Consider the following 21396-nt stretch of genomic DNA (forward strand, 5'->3'; position numbering starts at 1 on the left):
CTCAAAGTGCTGGAGTAAGCAGGTCACGCAACATACCTGCAGGTCATGGACAGATGTTGTTTCGGGTCGGGACCCTTCTTCAATTTAATAAGGAAATACTAATTTTAGATAGTAATGTTGTGACTATTTTATTTTCTCTCTACTGGCTTGCAACATAAATGCAATCTGCATTCTGACCCAGCTCAACATGTTTGAAACAAGTACTAACGACTCAACAAATGTAACTATTTTAAAAACACTTCTGAAGTACCAGCTGAAAAATGCTTTCATAATTTCTGTCATGTCAGGAGAATAATTGACACTTTTATTACAAGTTTCACAATTCATTGTGAAGATTTACAACATATGTACATGTACAACATATCATCTAGTCTGAAGATTTGTCTCACACAGAATAATATTTTCAGAAACAAATCAAAGTTTCTGCATTTTAAATAAAGAAGTTGTACATATATAATAACCTTAACATTTGCAAACATCCAATCGTAGTTGCTATCCCTTGAGGTCGAGGATGATGGTCTAAATTGTGATGTCAGAACGAAGAAGCCTGTGCGTGTGTTTGTTTAACCTGTACTTGATATTGCACTCCAAGAAGTACACGGTCCTTCACAAATCAATCAACTAATTCCAATGCAAGGGAACCACGATGATTGGAGCTGATAGATTTGTTGCAGCCTTCATTTGCCTTCACAGCCGTTGAGTTCAAGAAAACTTTGTCCGCCTGCTCTGCTGTTGAGGTCTTGTACGTTGGATCCAATAGGGATTATATAAATACAGTCTGATAAAATCAAGACACCAAATTAAACAGGAGATGTTAGGAAAATTGATCTACATATTCTCAGAGAACTTAATGGTGAGGGAATAAGGCAAGCCAGGAAATATTGCTTTGGACTTTCCAACTTTATTTGGAGGAAACTGTAGCTCATCCAGGACTGAAGGTTAGATTTACTCGTACATAGTGGTGGAATTGGTGAAGAGGTTATTTGAAATCAAAACTGTTCATGTATGAACTGAAATTGCCTTCAGATGACTCTCTTAGGCAGTTCTTTGAGATGTAGGATGACTTGCTTCCAATCCAGCTCTGTGGGTTCTGAGGTGATTGATGAGGCCATAAATGGGGCAGGAGTTTGTTGATGAGGGTGGCAGGTATATTGGGAGGTGGTGCATTCCCTCACCACTTAGACTGGGATTCTCCGAGCTCATAACTCAAGGCCATCACGGCCATTCTGAAGGCTCCTTTAGCAATTGTCAGTATTCACGAGCTAGCGATTCCCCTGAGTAAGTCAATTATTATATCTTTTCAATGAGACTTTGATAACATCATTGAAGTTTCCTCTGCCTACCTTACTGTGGTGGCAGGTTACTAGCTCTTACTATTTTGGAGCTCAGATCAGAATGCTTGTCTCAGGAGTCTGATGTTGGTTTTGTGAATGATGTGACCACCCAGAGCCAACTGTGTATGACTCAAGTCTTAATGCTGTGGATGTTGACCTGGGCCAGGACTATGGCATTGAGTCACAAACAGCGACTCTGAGGACTCCTGACATTTGTATTCCTTTTTCCAGTTATGTATAGATTACACAATCTCCCTGTGACAATGTGGGTGTCCTCCAGGTGCTCTGGTTTGCCGCCAACTGACTGCAGTAAATTAGATTGGAGGATGCTGGGAGAATTAAGGTTAAGTTGATGGACATAGAAGAGAATAGGCCAGGAGGGGGGGGGGGAGAGGGGGAGAGGGAGAGGGGGGGGGGAGGGGGAGGGGGAGAGAGAGAGAGAGATCTTAGATAATCCTGTATTTCCTTACAATACACTTGGATTTCTGTTGGATGCTCCAGTTTCCTCCCACATCCCAAAGATGTTCTAGTTGGTATGTTAATTGGTCACTGATAATTACCTCCATTATAAGACATTTGGACTGGTAAGTTGATAGGGAAGATTAAGAAGGATATGGGTCAAATGCAGACATATATCGTTGGCCATCTTGGTTGGCGTGGACAAGTTGGGCTGAAGAACCTGTATCCATACTATATGACTCTATGACTTTCTGTCTCCCTCTAAGACCAGACAACAGGTCAGATTTCTCCGCCCCTGTTAATATCTGTCCCACAAAAATATCTTGTGACTGACAAAAATGTTTTTATTTTTCTTACTTGAAACAAAAGCTATTTCTGGAATTAACTAGTAATTCAAACTTTGTGACTGGGATTTCTCTTCTAATTTTACTTATGGTGTTTATACCACTAATGGGTGGATGTCTTTTTGAAGGCAAAGGCAGCTTCAGAGTGCAAAGCAGCAAACTATCTAAAGTATAAGAAAATAACTGCAGATGCTGGTATAAATCGATTTATTCACAAAATGCTGGAGTAACTCAGCAGGTCAGGCAGCATCTCGGGAGAGAAGGAATGGGTGATGTTTCGGGTCGAGAGTCTGAAGAAGGGTCTCGACCCGAAACGTCACCCATTCCTTCTCTCCCGAGATGCTGCCTGACCTGCTGAGTTACTCCAGCATTTTGTGAATAAAACTATCTAAAGTGACTTGCCAATAACGTATAAAAACGCCAAAATGGCTAAATCCCAGTCTGCAATATTCAGTGCACTATCATTAATCTCTGGAAACGTTACAATTTCACTATATGTGTTCTCATTCAGTGCTGGAGGATAGAAGTGGGATTTATACTCTTAATTGGGTGGTCCATGGGATAAAGGAACAGCACCACTGCTCTTCCAAGATTTACAATAATACACAAAGATAAACACAAAATGCTGGAGTAACTCAGCGAGTCAGGCACCATCTGTGCAGAAAAGGACAATAGACAATAGACAATAGACAATAGGTGCAGGAGTAGGCCATTCAGCCCTTCGAGCCAGCACCGCCATTCAATGCGATCATGGCTGATCACTCTCAATCAGTACCCCGTTCCTGCCTTCTCCCCATACCCCCTCACTCCGCTATCCTTAAGAGCTCTATCCAGCTCTCTCTTGAAAGCATCCAACGAACTGGCCTCCACTGCCTTCTGAGGCAGAGAATTCCACACCTTCACCACCCTCTGACTGAAAAAGTTCTTCCTCATCTCCGTTCTAAAAGGTGACGTTTCGGTTCAAGACCCTTCTTCAGAGCTCCACTCACTCTGCAACCCCAAATTATAATCAAACCCACTTATAAGGGAGATGCTGTGGCAATCTCAATCATTCCTTTACAATAATACACGCTGGGTTAAGAATTGCTTTTACGTTTCCATTTGGGTGTTGTCATTTAAGTGTTGTTGTTTACTTTGATATTCACAGCAAACAGCAAATACAAAATAATTTCCGTAGTTCATTAATAATATCAATTAGAGAGGAATCTTCAAGCCCACAACATAGCAACGATGCAATTCTTACTCCTTTGTGGGGTTTGCAGGTGTGGGCGGTTTGTTATAGAGGAATTGTTCTATTAGGTATTTACGGCAGCTCACTCTTCTGCGGCTTCTTTATGTACATTTGTTGTTAATGCATGAAACAAAGCGTGAGGAATTTACAGCGTGTTGCTTTAATTCAACTTGTATACTTGCTTTAAATTGTAAAATGTTCCGAGGGTTGAAATGACTTCACATGACTGCATGTCAGTTACCGGCTTTAGTTTTATAAACGTAATCTACACAACAAAAATCATTCCCAGTGGATCTCGTTTCAGAACCCCATTTTTTTCATTTTCGAATCTCACGGAAGTAATTTGCACATTGCAATTAACGCATGATTGATTTGCTTTGTCCGACACTGGACCCAATTCTCAAAGCTCCAACGTTCATCCTGTGCTGTATCGAACAGACGATAATCAAGTTGCACTGTATAAATTGTACTCAAGCACGGGAGATGGGGCGCTTAAGTCGGGATGGTCGATTGCAATCGGCCAATCGACATTGCTAACACGCAATGGAACTCAATAGGAAATAATTTCCCCTCCCCTAATGGATATTATTTTTTTCCACAAATTATTTAATCACTGAAAGTCCAGTAGTCCGTTCGTGCGAATACTGTTTTGCACTCGCCAGTCTGCACACAAGCTTTAATTTGAAATGTGTTTTGAACGATTTGGTCTTCCATGGCCACCGTCACGTTTAGGCACGCCGAACTTAAAAGCTTTGCAGCAAGAAAAGTTTGTGTCGCCAGTGCGAAAGTGAAGCTTTGCTTTGTGTCTGATCGCAAAGGTTGCACAGCCGTCCGTCCGTCCGCGCGCCCGGGCTCACGTTCGGATTTGGAACACACGTTGGTCCCCGGGCCGTTCCATTCGCTCCCCTGCCCGGGTGCCTCGCCATGCTCGAGCCGCTCGCTCGCTGGCTGCAGGTGCTGTTGCTGCGAGGCAGGGAGTTGCTGTTCGGAGGCGGTCTCTCTGATCCTGCGCTCGTTGCATTGCCCGCAGTCGCTCTCAGCCTGCTGGTCGGTGTTGTTGTTGTTGTTGTTGTTGTTATTGTGCAGGGTCGAGGCCATGCTGTCAGCAGGGCCCTGCCGATCGACGAGCATTTGCTGCTGGAGGCATCCGCGGCTTCTTGGAAGAAACCGCGACAACACGAGGAGCCAAAGAAGAAAAGGAGGAAGGAGAAAGCGAAGGTAAAAAAATGGGTGGGATGGATGGAGCGGGGGAGGCGGTGAATGGGTGAAGATGAAAGAACAGAGTGAAACGGATCGTTTTCAAAGAAACAGCTGGGCTGCATGTGAACAATAGTGCACCGTCTGCATCACTTTAACATTCTCGGAACCACGTGTTAAAAGAACAACGAAACAATATTGAAATTATTCGATGATAGAACTTTAAAATATTGTGTCTACGCAGGTAGAAAAGGGGATTCCTAAAGAATACAATATAATCAACCCTTAACATTAAGACAGGAGTAAATGGAAACGTAATAGAACAGCAGATGAGGGAAATCCTGAAGTGATAACAAAATGCCGAAATTACTCAGCAGGTCAGGTAACACATGCGGAGAGAGGCAAAGCTACCGTTTCAGGTCAATGACCTATCGTCAGGAAGGTTATGGAAAGGTTAACTCTGTATCTTACGAAGGGTCTTCGCTCTGAAACGCTTACTCTATCTATTTCCACAGATGCTACATGACCTGCTCAGTCTATCCAGCATTTTCTGCTGTTTATTTCAGCTTTTCAGCATTTTTGATTTTCATGTTATCAGGACCTTTTAGTATTTCCAACCTTTCCCGTTTTTATAACAGGAAATGCTGAATGTCTTTTATGTATATTTACAAATATAAAACAAAAAAGTGTAGTTGAGGGTGCATGGTATAATATTTTTCCAAATAGGGGCTTTAATGGTATAATGCCTTAAGTGCACCAGTTTTTAATATCGGACTGATATTTATTATTAGGAAAAGTTGTTGAGACAGTTAGTAGAACAACATTTAAAAAACATGTGGACAGGTATATGGATAGGGAAGGTTTGGAGCGATATGGACTAAACACAAGCAAATCGGACCAGCATGGATGGGGCATCTTGGTCAGCAATTATGAGTTGGGCCTATTTCCGGGTTGAAAGACATCACGTCTGATGGAGGTGCGATTGTTTTCCGGATCATATCTCCGGTCACTCTGCGGCGTAACATCGTGGAGCTGGAGGCCTTGCCTTGGGACTGACTTTGAGCCCCACTGCGGGGCCATGGACTTAACATCTGAGTGTGCGATTCCTTGCCTGGATCGATGTTCCAACTTAACATCAAGGAGCTCGCAGTCTCGGGTTGAGACCGGTCGGGAACTCCAAGCTGCATGAGGTTCAACAAGCCCTGACACGGGGTCCGATCACCTGGCACGAGGGAGCTGAAATTCCCCCCCCCTCCCCAAACCTTGGTCGCCCTGATGAGGAAGGCCTGCCGCCTGCTATGGGAGTCAAGATCATCCCATCAACGGAAGGTTAGAGGTCCCCGACCGCAGGAGAACAAAGAAGGGAGAGGTTGAACTTTTTTTTCGCTTTCCATCACTGAGGAATGTTGCGAAGTCACTGTGGTGGATGTTCATGTTAAAATGTATTTTGTGTGTCCTGTTGCTTTTTATTGTTATGACTGTATGGCAAATGACATTCCTCGTCTGTTGCAAAACATACTTGGCTAATAAAGTGTGATTGTGATTGTGTGATTGATTGTGACTGGTGTTGACACATTAAAGTTTCTTCCTCTGGGAAAACTCCATGTTCCTTTGTACTCCAACTAAAATAAACCATTGATAAGGCTTCTACACTTCAGCAGTCTTTGGCTCTGATATATTTAGCGTACACATGTACATGCAGGAGAAGAGATCCATCACACTCAGGATGTCATGTTCACATTTTAGGCTAACAATGTCACCACTGTAAATCACTAATTCTCCTCATTTGATAAATACATTTTCATTCGGGAACATGGCAACGAGTGTCAGCATGTGTAGAACTAATTTACCCTGAAGAGCTGACTCAGGTTATCACTGAGGCCAAATGTCAAGGCTAATTTTATCAGCTGCTATATATTTACAAATTCATGTTTCAAATATTATAAAGTTACATTTGGTGTGGTAAATGTATCGTTAACTACATCTGACCATAAATCAGAAGACTTTCTATGAGTCTGAAGAAGTGTCTCGACACGAAACGTCATCCATTCCTCCTCTCCAGAGATGTTGCCTGTCCCACTGGGTTACTCCAGCATTTTGTGTCTATCTTCGATTTAAATCAGCATCTGCAGTTCTTACCAATAGACATGCTATGATGCGCTCTTGCTAAAGCTATGTGGTTATTTAATAGGAAAAAAGTTTCCATTTGCTTTATTCTGCCAGTTTGCAGGAAACTGTTCATAAAAAATGTGCAAGCCAGTAATAGCTGAACCTCGGGGATTGGTTCATCTGAGTCATCGATATAACTTGTTGGCCTGGATAGAATTTGAAAATATATTCATTTGTTATCCATGTTACATTATAAAGTAGCCAGATAATTTATTAGTAGTTGTACAGTCGGGATTTTGTTACCCCCTCAAGCTAAGTATTTTAAGTGTGGTATTTAAACAGTACAACCACGCCATGTCAGAATTGTGTTAGTTTGTTACAAATTAATGCCACCAGTTCCTCAGACATTATAAGAATTAATTTTGTGCAATGATTTAACAAATAACATCATGCTTTTAAGGGAATGTCGAAAGCACAAGAGGGGGGAAAAACAATACCAATGTTAGGAATTATTGAGGAGTTATGGAATTAAGCAGTAAGGTATTAATACAAAGCAGAACTGGTCTTTAAAAGGAGAAAACGTGTTCTTTTTGCAACAAATCGTGCTGTCTGCAGAGCACAGGCTACTGGCGTACAGCAGGATGCTAGCTGCTCAAGAAATATGGCCTGCAAACTAACTGAAGCTCTATAAGACACTGGTCACGCCGCATTTGGAGTACAGGTGCTCCTCGACTTACGATGGCATTACATTCCGATACCAGACCTCCCAACCCTTCCGAATTTGGCGGTTTCGCCTCACATTTTTCCACAAAACGCATGCCTTGACCCTCCCCCTGCCCCTCGCCCCGCTCGGCCACTCGCCCTGTCGCTCGCCACGTAGAGTGAGGCCCGTTGATGTTAAGAGGGGCTGGGGAGGGTGAATGGGGTGGGGGGAGGAGGAGGGGATGTGAGGGAGGCGAGGGGGAGTGGAAATGGGGGGGAAAGGGGGGAGGGGGATGGGGGACATGGACCATTGTGATTTGCTGTTGAAGACCACTGGAGCAAGTATGTCTTCAATGAAATTAGGTATGTGCATTGTTAAATGAAACTCTTTCTTCAAAACGTAGTCATTCATTTTATGACCATTGTTCTTTTATTCAATACCAAGAGAATTGGGATGTGTGAGGCAAAAGCAAAATAGAAAAGAACAAAACAAACCAATTTTTTTCTTAGTGTTATAAGAAGTATTTCTGTTCAATAACCTTTCTATAAATAGCAGAATATACTCGTAATAAGACTGACATTGTATATGTAGTCCAAGAACTACAGACTGTTGGAAATTATAGTCATTTTGCGCATTTGGTGTGCATACATTTACTTTGCTGAAAAGTTGCATTACGCGCCATATTCTGAATTTTGATGTAATATTCTGAATTTTGGACATCAAAATTATGAATTTGTAAAATCAAATGTTGGGAGGTCTGCGATAAACCCATCGTAAACTGAAAATATCGTAAGTCGAAATGCATTCAATACACCTGATCACGTGGCCGGATGCGAGCTGAGGCTCACTGCCGTTACCCAGCGTTTGTACCATTGTAAAGTCGAAATATCGTAAGTTGAAGCATCGTAAGTCGGGGAGCATCTGTGAGCAAATTTGGGCCCCATATCTGAGGAAGGATGTGCTAGCTCTGGAGAGGGTCCAATGAAGGTATACAAGAATGATTCCAGGAATGAGTGGGTAGCATATGATGAGTGTTTGACAGCACTGGGCCTCTACTCGCTGGAGTTTAGAAGGTTGAGGGAGACTTCATTGAAACTTACAGAATAATGAAAGGCATAGATAGAATGGATGTGGAAAGGATGTTTCCAATGGTGGGAGAGTCCAGGACTGGGGGTCATAGCCTCAGAATTAAAGAGCGCTCTTTTAGAAAGGAGGCGAGGAGGAACTTTAGTCAGAGGGTAGTTAATCTGTGGAACTCATTGCCACAGAGGGCTGTGGAGGCCAAGTCAGTGAATATTTCTAAGGCAGAGATAGAAAAATTCTTGATTAGAACAGGTGTCAAGGGTTATGGGGAGAAGGCAGGAAAATGGGATTAGGCAGCTATGATTGAATGGCAGAGTAGACTCCATGGACCGAATGGCCTAATTCTACTCCTATAACTTGTGAACTTATAACCATTAGACATTCATGCATGCGTCAGGCGTTTTGTGTGCATCACCTGAATGTAAGACAAAAGGACTATGTTAATTGGCCTTCATCAAACATCTTCAGACTAAGTTTTTTCACATCATTGTGATACAGATCAAGGAAGATTCCAGATCAGACATTTTGTCACTTGGCACATCATTTCTGGTCATAGAAATATTTGACGTAATGAGTACAGCATCTCTGCAGAACATGGATAGGAGATGTTAAGGGACCCTTCTTCAGAACATGTTCTCCAGAGTTGCTCCTGACCCACTGAGTTACTCCAGCATTTTGTGTCTCATTTTATAAACCAGCATCTGCTGTTCCTAATCTCTGAATAGACATACTTGCACCGTGATCAATAATTGGGATGTCTGTGCTTGGAGAGTTAGTCCTCACATCATAAATTTGGGTGTCTGGGTTCTCTGTCGTCAAAAGCTTTTAGACCATCCAGGTTCTCAACACTATAGAAACAGTGTTGATGTTGATTAAACACAAAGGAATGCTGGAAAATAATTGTCATGGCCAAGCAAACGTTCAAACATCCCCAGATCAAGAAAAATTCCAACATCTGAACTTTTTCAAATTTCAATCGCTGATCTATAATATAACCCTGATCTTATGATCGGTTTGTCTACACTACCGGGCAAAGTGTCCCACTTTACAATTGAAATGTCTCCTTCCAGGACAATCCTCTATTCCAGACCTTTGTTTTCACTTATGTCTGGGATAGGTGTTTTGTTTTGGACCTTGCTATGGTTTCTATTGTGGATACCTTGTGACTTCTCTCTCTTACGGTCTGTCTCCCCAGATCAGAATACTGTCACAAAGTAAGTGACCCCCATCACTATTCACAACTCTTAAGTCCTCCTAGTAGGTTGAGTTCAGCCCTTCCTGGAGCATAAGTGTATCGGAAGGAATTGCAGATACTGATTTAAACCGAAGAAGACACATAAAGCTGGAGTAACTCAGTCGAGACCCGAAACGTCATCTATTCCTTTTTTCCAGAGATGCTGTCTGACCCGCTGAGTTACTCCAGCTTTTTGTGCATATTGAGGAAGGCTGGATTATCTCTCTTTGGACTATCTGCTCTTGCGTATACCTCGTATGGTTGATATTTTTGCTCTGTGTAATCTTGGGTAGACTCATCAACTTTCTGAATGACTATTTTCCAATTACGCTTATCTTCCTCTAGTGGCTGTATTATCTCTCCTCCAAAGGAGGAGCTGACGTGCTTTGTAACTTTGTCAGGTGGCCGCTATTTGTATACGTTGTGTATGCAAGCAAAGAATCTCACTGTGCCTAGTCACAATAAAGTATTCCATTCCAGATTTCGCATGGAAGCAGGCCCTTCAGCCCACCGAGTTCACGCCAACCATCGGTCACCCATTCACACTAATTCTACAAAGGTCAATTAATCTTCAATCCACACACTTAACCTTCAACCTGAGGAAACTGAAGCACCCAAAGGAAATCCAAGCAGTCACAAAGAGAAAGTGCAAACTCCGAGGTCAGGATCGAACCTGGGAATCTGGCACTATGAGGCAGCAGGTCGAGCAGAAGCACCACAGCGACAGTAGAGTTGAAAGAAGAGAATAGGACAAACAGATATGATTCAACCCCTCTTTTAAGATACTGCATTCTGTGACTAAGAATCCACTGCCTTATCAGTGCATCTCCTCTTAATTTTAGGATGAGTTCACTTAGGTCTGAACTAACCTAGTTAGTTATCCTTAGTTCAGACCTTATGCTGAAGATTATTTATGGTCCTGGAGCAGGTCCTCTGCTTGCAACTTGCAAGGCTATCTGTGTCAGGAGTCAAGAATAAAGAATGTTTAAGTGTCGTATGCACTGGGACTATGGAAGAATGGAATTCCTACCCTCTGCTGGATTTGTCTAGGTTCTGAACACCGGAGGTTCCTTGCTTAAGATTTGCAGAGCACTCTGACCATTGGTAATGATTTGCAAAATCTGTTTCTCAGCATGTTAACTTGCTTGAGCTACTCCCAGACCTATTTGACAAGTCCAGTTCTCCCCTTAGCTGCTAGGCCACAGTCTTCATTTGGAATCCCAATAATATAACAAATGTTTTAAAAAAACTTCTTGATGGTTGTCGAGCCATTATTTTTTTCTTGAAAGAGTACTCTGTTTAGGGTTCTGTGAGATTTGCAGCATCATTGGTGAGTGTCGGTCCTAGATTAGACTCCAGGCCACCAAAGTTAGGTGAATTTCATGGTCCTCTTGAGTCTACTTTGGTTGGGTAAAATGCATTTAATCATTTGTTATACCATTTACTGCATGGCGTATTTGGAAGCAAAAGTTGTAAATCAGATTTTAGTGTGTAGTGATATGCAATTTTTCACAAACCATTATATAAAACTCAAAACATTGTAATATAGCAATAGTTGATATGGTAAATTACTTTCAACTAATATGGTCATGACTATACGAGCATGATGAAATCAGGGAGTATTGTTAACTGAACCTACAGAGTCAAATTACATTGTCTTAGAAATAATTACCCAGTATGTCTACTGTTCTATCCGGTACCAACATAACAACTTTGCAACACAATCATAAGTAAGTTTTAAAATACATAATCTACTGGAACCACAGCTATTGTTCCAGAGTTATGAATTCAAATCATACTTTGGCAGCTAGGGAATTTAAATTCTCTAAGTACACTGGAAATAGAATAAAATCTGGAAATAAACTGATCTCAGTAACCATAAATATCCTTCTGATTCACCGTGGTCAGTGAGGGAAATAAATCTGCAATTTTGACCTTGTCTCACTCCAGATCCACCAATGCTGTTGACTTGAGTTTAAGTGTCGTATGCACTGGGACTGGAAGAATGGAATTCCTACCCTCTGCTGGATTTGTCTAGGTTCTGAACTTGCTTAAGATTTGCAGAGCACTCTGACCATTGGTAATGATTTGCAAATCATTGAGAGGTGTTTAGGACTCAGTTGAGAGGTGTTTAGGACTAAACAGGAAGGATATGGTAGTAATGGAGAGAGTGCAGCACAGATTCAGTCAGACGTTGCCTGGAATGGAGGGCTGTCATTATACGGAGCAGTCAAATAGGCCGGGCGTATTCACACTGGAATCTATTGGCTGAGATGTGGCCTTATAGCAGTTTATGAGGCACATAGATGGACAGAATATTTATCCCAGGACAGGGGAGTCTAGAACTAGGGGGAACAGATATAAGATGAGAGGCATAAAATTTAAAGGGAATGTTAAATTCTCACGCAGAGTGGTGAATGAAGGAGCTGCCAGTGTAGGTGGTGGAGGCAGATAAACATAGCACAAAAAGTAAGGAAATTTGTGTTTGATAGATTATTTCTTTGTTGTATCAATGCTTCTTGGCAATAAATCTTATACCGTTGGAAAGCCTGTTTATTTCCCTTTTAAATGGTGCCACATTTGTAAGGAACATGCATTTGTGGGATGAGCAGCAGAGCTGAGTATGTGGGTTGCGCCCATGAAAAATCTGCCAAATCTTCTCTGCCAATGCCAAACAGCTTATTCTGCCATTGACTCTTGTTCGGTGTTGTTTGGTGGATTGGACGATTGAAGTCTGAAGAAACAAGACATATTGGCAATTTAACAATTTATTCATTTAATAAACAGGAGCCTCAGTAGCGTGTGGAAGAACCATACACAGCCACAACAGCCTGGCACCTCCTCCTCATGCTGGTCACCAGCCTGGTCACACACTGTTGTGGGATGGCATCCCATTCTTCAACCAGCATTTGTCACAAGTCAGCCAACGTGGTTGTGTTGGTCACTCTGGCACGAACTGCACGCCCAAGCTGATCCCACAAGTGTTCAATGGGGTTGAGGTCAGGACTGCTGGCAGGCCATTCCATCCTCTCCACTCCCAAATTCTGGAGGTAGTCTCTGAGAAACCCTGCTCTGTGGGGGCGAGCATTGTCATCTTGGAGGATAGAGTACGATCCCATACTGTGGAGATATGGGATTGCCACTGGTTGCAGAATCTCATCTCGATATCTCTCTGCATTGAGATTGCCTCCAATGATGACAAGCCTCGTTTTTCCAGTGAGGGAGATGCCGCCCCACACCATCACACTGCCTCCACCAAAAGATGTTACTCTATCAGGCACCTGATTGTCAGCACCTGGGGGTACCAGAAGCTCAAAACAAGTCAATAGCAACAGCAGAATAAGCTGTTTGGCATTGGCAGAGAAGATTTGGCAAATTTTTCATGGGCGCAACCCATATACTCAGCTCTGCTGCTCATCCCACAAATGCATGTTCCTTACAAATGTGGCACCATTTAAAAGGGAAATAAACAGGCTTTCCAACGGTATAAGATTTATTGCCAAGAAGCATTGTTACAACAAAGAAATAATCTACCAAACACAAATTGCCTTACTTTTTGTGCTATGTTTATAATTACAATATCTAAAAGACATATGGACAGGTTCTTGGATAGGAAAGTGGATGTGGGTCCAATGAAGGTAAATGGGATAAGGGTAAATAGGCATCACAGTCGGCCTGAACAAGCTGGCTGAAAGAGCTCATTTCTATGATTCCTGTACATGAATAAATATGAGTTATAGGGATGCAGCATGGAAATAGGCTGTTCAGCCCACCTAGTCTGTGCTAACCATTAACCACCCATTTACACTAATTTTATTTTGTATTCTTGCCATATTTGCATCAACTCGTAAAGGTTTTACCACTCGTGCACAAGGGGCAATTTAAAGTGGCTAATTATCCTACCCACTTGCATGGTTTTACGATGTGGGAGGAACTCAATGGAACCCCACCTGGTCACACAGAGAATGTGCAAACTCAGTCAGGCTCTCTGGTGCTTAAGAAATAAATTCCTAAATCAATAGCAGCATGGGTGTTGTCTAATTAAGGCCCTTCACAAACTGTTATCACAGAATTTGATACCCAGCTATTGAGACACAAGGCTAAAAGGTTTGCCAAATAAAGGATTTTAAAGAGGGCAGACAGTTAGAGGTTTCGAGAGCGAATTCCAGAGTCTAGAGTCTCAACAGCTGAAAGGACAGCTGCAGTGGTGTAGTAAATAAAACAACATGATTGTGTAAACCAGAATGAGAGTGATGTAAGATCCCAAAGTGTTGTGTCGTTGGAGCTGGTTATGGAGATAGGCAAGAATTCCCAGGGAGAAACTTCAAAATGCCATAGAAAATTCTTAAACTTTTACTAGATTTGGGTATAAACTTTTAATTGTTTTTGCACCAAAATCAGGCATCAAGTAAGAGATACATTTTTAGCAGATTTGTTTTGTGTGTTTCTGTGTGTGTGTGATACAGTGTTTCCTGTGATAACACATTATTTTAATTGCAAAAGTGCGTGCTGTGGGCAGACAGCTATTATTACCCAGGCATGTTATTAAGTGCCCTTGCAGATGTTCCATCTTACAACAGTGTTCCCAGTATGTTTGCTCCCTCGTCACCATACTTACATGGTGACTTGTGCAGAAAAGATTAAAGACTATAGCAGTGGTGGAATAATTTAGGCATGAAATAATGGCTGAAGTAAGGCATTTCTATTTTACACTGGGCATATTTGGTATACTGTATTTTCATAATTATAATTCTGTGACTATCAGGGCTGGATATATTTTTCATCAATAATATCCAGTAGATAAGAATAGTTGAAAGTGCACATTCAGTATTTCTTCCTTTCCCACCAATTTTTCACCTTACTGCACACCCAAACATGTTAACTCCTCATTAAAATTTAATTCCATTCTTTATTTTAGTGCATTCTCCACAAACTTCTTATATAAGCTTGGATAGTGTTTGCCTGCAGACTATTTTGGCCATTAAAGTTTCACGGTTAAGGCTGATTCTGTTTTCACTTTGTGTGCCAGACTAGGTTCATGTCAGGTGTCGAGAGAGCAATGCAAATGAGAAAAATCCTGGGCGTAATCTGCATCACTCTGCTTGTTGGGAATGAATTTGACAAGAATGTGTTGATCAGAACAATCATTGAACATTTCTTATAAGGATGTGCACCATTGTTGCCTGGCTTTTGTACCATTCAAGATGGGATAGAATTCATTGGGCCAAATGGATTAATTCTGCTCCAATGTCTTATGGTCTTATAGGACATCTGCACCCTTTTGTTTCCACTTCACCGTTGGCCTTGGTTGCTATCTCCATCTATCTGCCATTCATCCCTCCTCACCTGAATCCATCTATCGCTTGCCAGTTCTTGCCCCACCCCTGCCCCTAATCTCTCTCTCGAGAACTTTTCCCCTCGACATTCAGTCTTTCACTTTCATCAGTCTGAAAAACTGTCCTGATCTTAAATGCCATTTGTCTATTTGCTTCACAGATGCTAACTGACCCGCTGAGTTTCTCCAGCATATTGTTGTTTTTTTCAAGATTCCAGCATCCGCAGACTTTTGCGTCTCCAGTCTGCAGATGTGGAATCGCATAATGAGGAATAAAATGTAGAATTAGAGGGAGGGATAGTGAGTAGAAGAAAACAGGTGGAGGGCAGGGGAGGAAAATGAAAATGGGACACAGAGTCTGGAGGGGTGGAAGATCGGTGGTTGAGGAGGGGAAAGGGACTATGACCATGCTGTGCTGACCATCAAGTACCCATTTTTCCCTAATTCTGCTTTGTTACTGTTTTCTACTCTCTACATTCTCATGAACTCCTCCCCAAAGTCTACCACTTACGTACACATAAAGGGGAGTTTGCAGTGGCCAATTAACTTACCAACCTGGCATTTTTGGGATGTAGGAGAAAACTGAATCGCTTGGGTCTGAACATGGGTAGACCTTGACCTACTGAGTTACTCCAGCACTTTTTGTCTTTTCACTTGGGTTAAACCCGTTCAGTCACTGGGAGTGTTGGATGTGCACAACCTCTACTTATTTGGACGACAAAGAGGCTTGTTTTCAGCCTGATTATTAATCAGGGAGATATACAGCTGCTGGTTCAGCGATTCTGCTTGAAGTGATGGCACACCTCTTCATCCCAACACAGCCAGTAACACCACCCAAATCTTACATTTGTGGAAATTATGCCTCACTGCCGAATACCCATGCTGCCACTTGCATATTTGGTTTTATTGGCTGAACAAGATGTATTTTTTCTTTGTTTATCACTGTCACTGAGTTGGCCCTGTTACGTTCATAGGATTAATTATGCTCTAATACCCTCTGGGGATCTTAAAACTGCTTTTAGAAGTAGTGCATGCACACAAAAAAATATATATATCTATCATGTTCTGGACAAAAAAAAGGACTTCCAGCTTCTATGAAAGAATGTGCCTTAACATTGCCACCAAATCTTTGCTAAAAAAAATGTTTAGTTTAGTTTATTGCCATGTATACTGGGGTACACTGAAAAGCTTTTGTTGCATGCTAACCAGTTAGTGGAAAGACAGTACATGATTACAATCGAACCATCCACAGTGTACAAATACATGATAAAGGGAATAAAGTTTAGTGCAAGATAAAGTTGAATAAGGTCCAATTAGAGATAGTCCAAGTGTCTCCAATGAGGCATATAACAGCTCAGGACTGCTCTCTAGTTGTTTATAGAAAAGTTAATTTGCCTGATAACAGCTGGGAAGGAACTGTCCCTGAATATGGAGGTAGGTGTTGTGACATTTATGTGCCTCTTGCCTTATGGGAGAGGGGAAAGAAGGGAGTGTCCGGGATGAGACTCGTCCTTGATTATACTGGTGACTTTTTTTGTACTCTCTACCAAGGGTTGCAAGCCACAGGGAAGATGGAGGTTAAGAAACCATTTAAGATGTTTTCCTTGAGTCAAAGCTTGCAATGTTAGTGCATGTACAGTTGTTAAAGTTTCATTATCTTTCAAATTGTTTTGTACTTTTCAATAATTATTTTGAATCTCCAACTTAAGTCACAAACAAATGCAATTCATTTGTCAAGTCAAGTCAATTTATTTGTATAGCACATTTAAAAACAACCCACGTTGACCAAAGTGCTGCACATCTGACTAGGAAAAAAAAGAAACATACAGTGGCAGGCAGCCAAACACAACGGCGCGGCCATCTTGAACAAAATGTTAATTCAATCACCCACAGTCCAACAACAAAGCATTAAATAAGCATCAAAATTACACCCCCAAAAACACAGTCCAACAATAAAAGCACTAAACAGGCACCCAAATTACCCAACCCCAAAAACCCCCAAAACACAGTCCAACAATAAAAGCATTAAATAGGCATTCAAATCACACAACCCCAAAACCCCCAAAAACACAGTCCAACAATAAAAGCGCTAAACAGGCATTCAAATTACACAACCCCAAAACCCCCAAAAACACAGTCCAACAATAAAAGCATCAAACAGGCACTCAAACCACCTAACCCCAAAAACACACTTCAGTTTCAATTGGAAAATTAAAATTTGCTTATGCTTTTCTTTGAAGGAACCAGTGAATGGACACCCTCCTTTTTCAAATGGCGTACAGCTGCTTGCTGTGGTGGAAACTAAAGGCTCACAAGCTCCTGAGAAGAAAACTTTTAAGGTACATTGAATATAGCCTTTTTCAGTTTGTTTAAGATTTCTCAACAGCAGATTCGGTAAAATACTCCAAGGGTCTCCAAGGTGTTTTCAAAGATTCACAGCACCCATAGCATTTTTATACTCTCACAACACAATGGTTACATGTGGATTCTAAATTTTTGAAATATTTGATCAGTGTGTCAGTGGCTGTTCATCTTTGTCTTTCTCCAGAGTTATCTTTAACCTTATGTTCCTTGTTATTTAGAAAATTGTTTAACAAATGGGTGCAATAAAATTTGCTACACCCTGATCAGTTTTATTGCCCACAACTTAGTGTACAACCCCCAATGTTTCTTTTAACTAAACTAACTATGCTGTGGAACATAAATACCACGATAAGTCTATTTATTGCCTTGCTAACATCCGTAAGTTCTCTATGTAGGTCATTTTTTCCCATCGTGCTTCCCTACTATGTATAGTCTTGGGTGAAAACTTGCTTAACCTGATTGTCTGCCTCACTTATTTACAAACCTACTTGTTGCCATGTTTATCTTCAGTGTATTATTTCAAGTTTGTATCATTGGACATGCAGCAGTTAAATGTGGGTGTAAATTGATGTGTATGATGGCATAGTTTTGAGCATTATATTGTAAAACCTCACACAGCATTTCCCTGATAATTTAAAGCATCTGCTTTTTGATGGCTTGATAATGATAAATTAGCATTAAACTACTGTATGCCTTGTCATTTGAGTTTGTACTTCATCCAAATCCAGATTAGAAATTGGCTCAGAGACAAGCTATTAGGAACATCATAGTAATTTGGAGCCATTCCACCTTCATCAGTATCTGATCTTGATATGAAAATAATAGCCAGCCGTAAGCACGGTTTAATCAAACTGTTTTTTACTAAGTGGTATGGTTTGCACCTCCTGTGGTTATATGAAACATTCTGCACATCGTAGACCTCTGAAGCCATTGTTACTTTACTCTCTTAGGCCAAAAAGAAAAAACAACGATTAGATGAGAGAACTAAGGATCTGAATGTTACAGGAAGGAGAGGAAAAAATGAGGAAGAAGCTGGTGAGTTTGAAAATCATAATTAAATTGGATCTTGAAAAGTGAGAATGCACAGTTAAGGAAAAGATCATTTCCTATGGCATGAACTAACTTCTAGTCCCTCAACTATATCAGGCAATAGATGGAATATTTTTTTCTATTATGAATCCTCTGTGACTGACACTTTCAGTGTTGAAATAAGTCATTTAACCCAACAGACAATGCTGGCACAGTAAACCAAGTGCATTTTCTTTAACATTGATATTGATTAATTTCTCTGCATTCAGAGGATGATCCCTTTGTATTTTGGATTGATTCCTATAAATGCCACTGTGAAAGTTGTCTGAACTGCAGGGTAGGTTAGTCGCAGCTATCCATGTAATTTTCCCCACAGTCTTAAGAAAAATGGTGTGAATATTAAATTAAAAGTGATGAGGTTCGATCAAGAAGGAATTCGGTAAGCTTAACAAAACATTCCAGCTGACTTTCTCCCTGGACTCCAGCATTTCTGTTGGATTTACCTGCATTTTTGATGGTGGTCCTAAAATCCAGTATTGGCATATTTTAAGCCAATGGCAGCAGTGACCTCTACTGTGCTGCCTATACTGCCAGCTACTGCTGTGATGCCCTGATGGCATCCAAGGGGGCAGTGCAGACAAGTGATCTCTCAGGTTGGTCAATCTGCCTGTTGATCCTGGCACATGTGTAGCAGGCGCATTGAAATCAATAGGATTAAATGGCTGCCAGAGGATCAGTAAGTCAACCTTTTTATTTGTTATAATTCAGTTTAATTAAACCTATTTAATCATATTCTAAAGTGTCTGCTGTCATTAAAAAAATGTTAAATCTTGTTATTCTTTTAAAATATTACTTTTATGATTTTGAATGCCATTTCAATGGCAGCTTCAACAGCAGATGGGAGAGCAATGGGGCATCGCCGGTTGTTATAGCTAGTTATTTGAGTTCAGTTGAACTTTTAAAGATGCTAATACTTTGCTGATGAGCTGGGGGCCACCTCCAAGTAGACCGTTGTGTTTAGGTTCACACTGGAAGAGGGTGAATGGCTCCAGGGGAAGTACCAGGATGGGTGAGCAAAACATCTGCCACATTCTTTGCTTTTATGCTGAGTTTTGTTGCCTAACGCACAACTATTAGTCTTATTGGGATTCCCACAAACCTTTTGATGGAATAATGTCAGTTCCCATCCTAAATTATGAAAATTGTTACAAAGAAGTAATTCTTTGTGTCAAATTTGAACCTAGTCACTGCCATTAAATCCACTCCATAAAAGTCTAATTCCATTTTTTGTAACTTAAGTCTAAATCAATACATGTCTTGTAAAACAAAATGATGCGGTTGCCAAGCCACAGAATACATAAACAATGCTGGATGAGTGTTTCATTAGTTAAATCCATGGAGTCTCAAGAACTATTTTAAGAACATTCAGTTTGAATTGAAGTAATAGTGATTCCATCTGGAGGCTTCAAATGCCAGGGTCAGATCATGTAGCTCTTTCAGTGGCAAGAAATTTAACTCTAACCAGGAGTTAGAGTTAGAGCACATTAACTCTAACCAGGAATAATTAGCACAGGAGTTTCCAAAGTGATATTGCTTTTCTTTTAAGAACTGGAAACATAAATAATATGGTGAATATATTTGTTTTTATTAATGTTATTCACTATGTTGTCTGTTGTAAAATAATTTTGCTGAATAAATCTGAGAAAATATCTGCAATATTGCTTTACTTAGAAGGAAAAGATACCTTTTGTATATAAGATATATTCCAGTTTTTTTTTAAATCCCTTTTTGTGTCCAGTACCTTAATAGCTTTGGGAATGTGGACACTTAGAGTCAGAGAGTGATATAGCGTGGAAACTGGCCCTTTGGCCCAACTTGACCACACCGGCCAACATTTCACAGCGACACTAGTCCTACCTGCCTGCGTTTGGTCCATATCCTTCCAAACCTGTCTTATCTATGTACCTGTCTAACTGTGTCTTAAACATTGGGATACTCACTGCCTCAACCACCTCCTCTGGCAGCTTGTTCCATACACCCACCACCCTTTGTGTGAAAAATGTACCCCTCGGATTCCTATTAAATCTTTTCACCATATATCTATGTTCTCTGGTCCTCGATTCATCTACTCTGGGCAAGAAACTGTGCATCTGCTCGATCTATTCCTCTCATGATTTTATACACCTCTATAAGATCACTCCTCATCCTTTTGCACTCCAAGGAATAGAGTCCCAGCCTACTCAGCCTTTCCTGATACCTCAGACCCCCTATCCTGGCAACATCCTCATAAATCTTCTCTGTACCCTTTCCAGATTGACAACATGTTTCCTATAACATGGTGCCCAGAACTGAACACAATACTCTAAATGCGGCCTCACCAACATCTTATACGACTGCAACATGACCTCTCAACCTCTATACTCAATACTCTGCTGATGTTAGCCAATGTATCAAAAGCCTTTTTTTACCACCCTATCTACCTGCGACTCCACCTTCAAGGAACCATGCACCTGCACTCCTGGATCCCTCTGCTCTACAATACTCCCCAGAGCCCCACCATTCACAGTGTATATCCTGCCTATGTTAGACTTCCCAAAATGCAACATCTCACGTTTCTCGGTATTAAATTCCATCAACCATTCCTCAGCCCACCTGGCCAATCAATCAAGATCTTGCTGCAATTTTTCACAACCATCTTCACTGTCTGCAAAACCACCCACATTAACGAACTTGCTAATCTTGCAATGTACGTTCTCATCCAAATCTTCGCTATAGATGACAAACAGTAACGGGCCTAGCACCGAACCCTGAGGCACACCACTGGTCAGAGACCTCCAGTCCGAGAAGCAACCCTCCACTCTCACCCTCTGCTCCCTTCCATGAAGCCAATTTTTTATCCATTCAGCTATCTCTCCTTGGATCCCATGCGATCTAACCTTACAGAGCAGCCAACCATGTGGAACCTTAACTAATC

The 21396-nt window shown here is 41.2% G+C and overlaps 1 protein-coding gene across 3 annotated transcripts in view; it reads left to right on the forward strand.

The window, feature by feature from the left end:
* The first annotated feature begins 4181 nt into the window (after positions 1–4181).
* The window catches only part of LOC144593976 (protein LYRIC-like), a 47840-nt gene continuing 30625 nt past the window's right edge, over positions 4182–21396 (forward strand). For all 3 annotated transcript variants that reach the window (XM_078400117.1, XM_078400115.1, XM_078400116.1), the window contains exons 1-3: positions 4182–4586; positions 17270–17368; positions 18344–18428. In XM_078400117.1, coding sequence (XP_078256243.1) covers positions 4293–4586; positions 17270–17368; positions 18344–18428 — 478 coding nt within the window. In that variant the 5' untranslated portion in view covers positions 4182–4292. The remainder of the gene's footprint in view (positions 4587–17269; positions 17369–18343; positions 18429–21396) is intronic.

Source organism: Rhinoraja longicauda, chromosome 5, assembly GCF_053455715.1.
Source record: "Rhinoraja longicauda isolate Sanriku21f chromosome 5, sRhiLon1.1, whole genome shotgun sequence".
Lineage (NCBI taxonomy): Eukaryota > Metazoa > Chordata > Chondrichthyes > Rajiformes > Arhynchobatidae > Rhinoraja > Rhinoraja longicauda.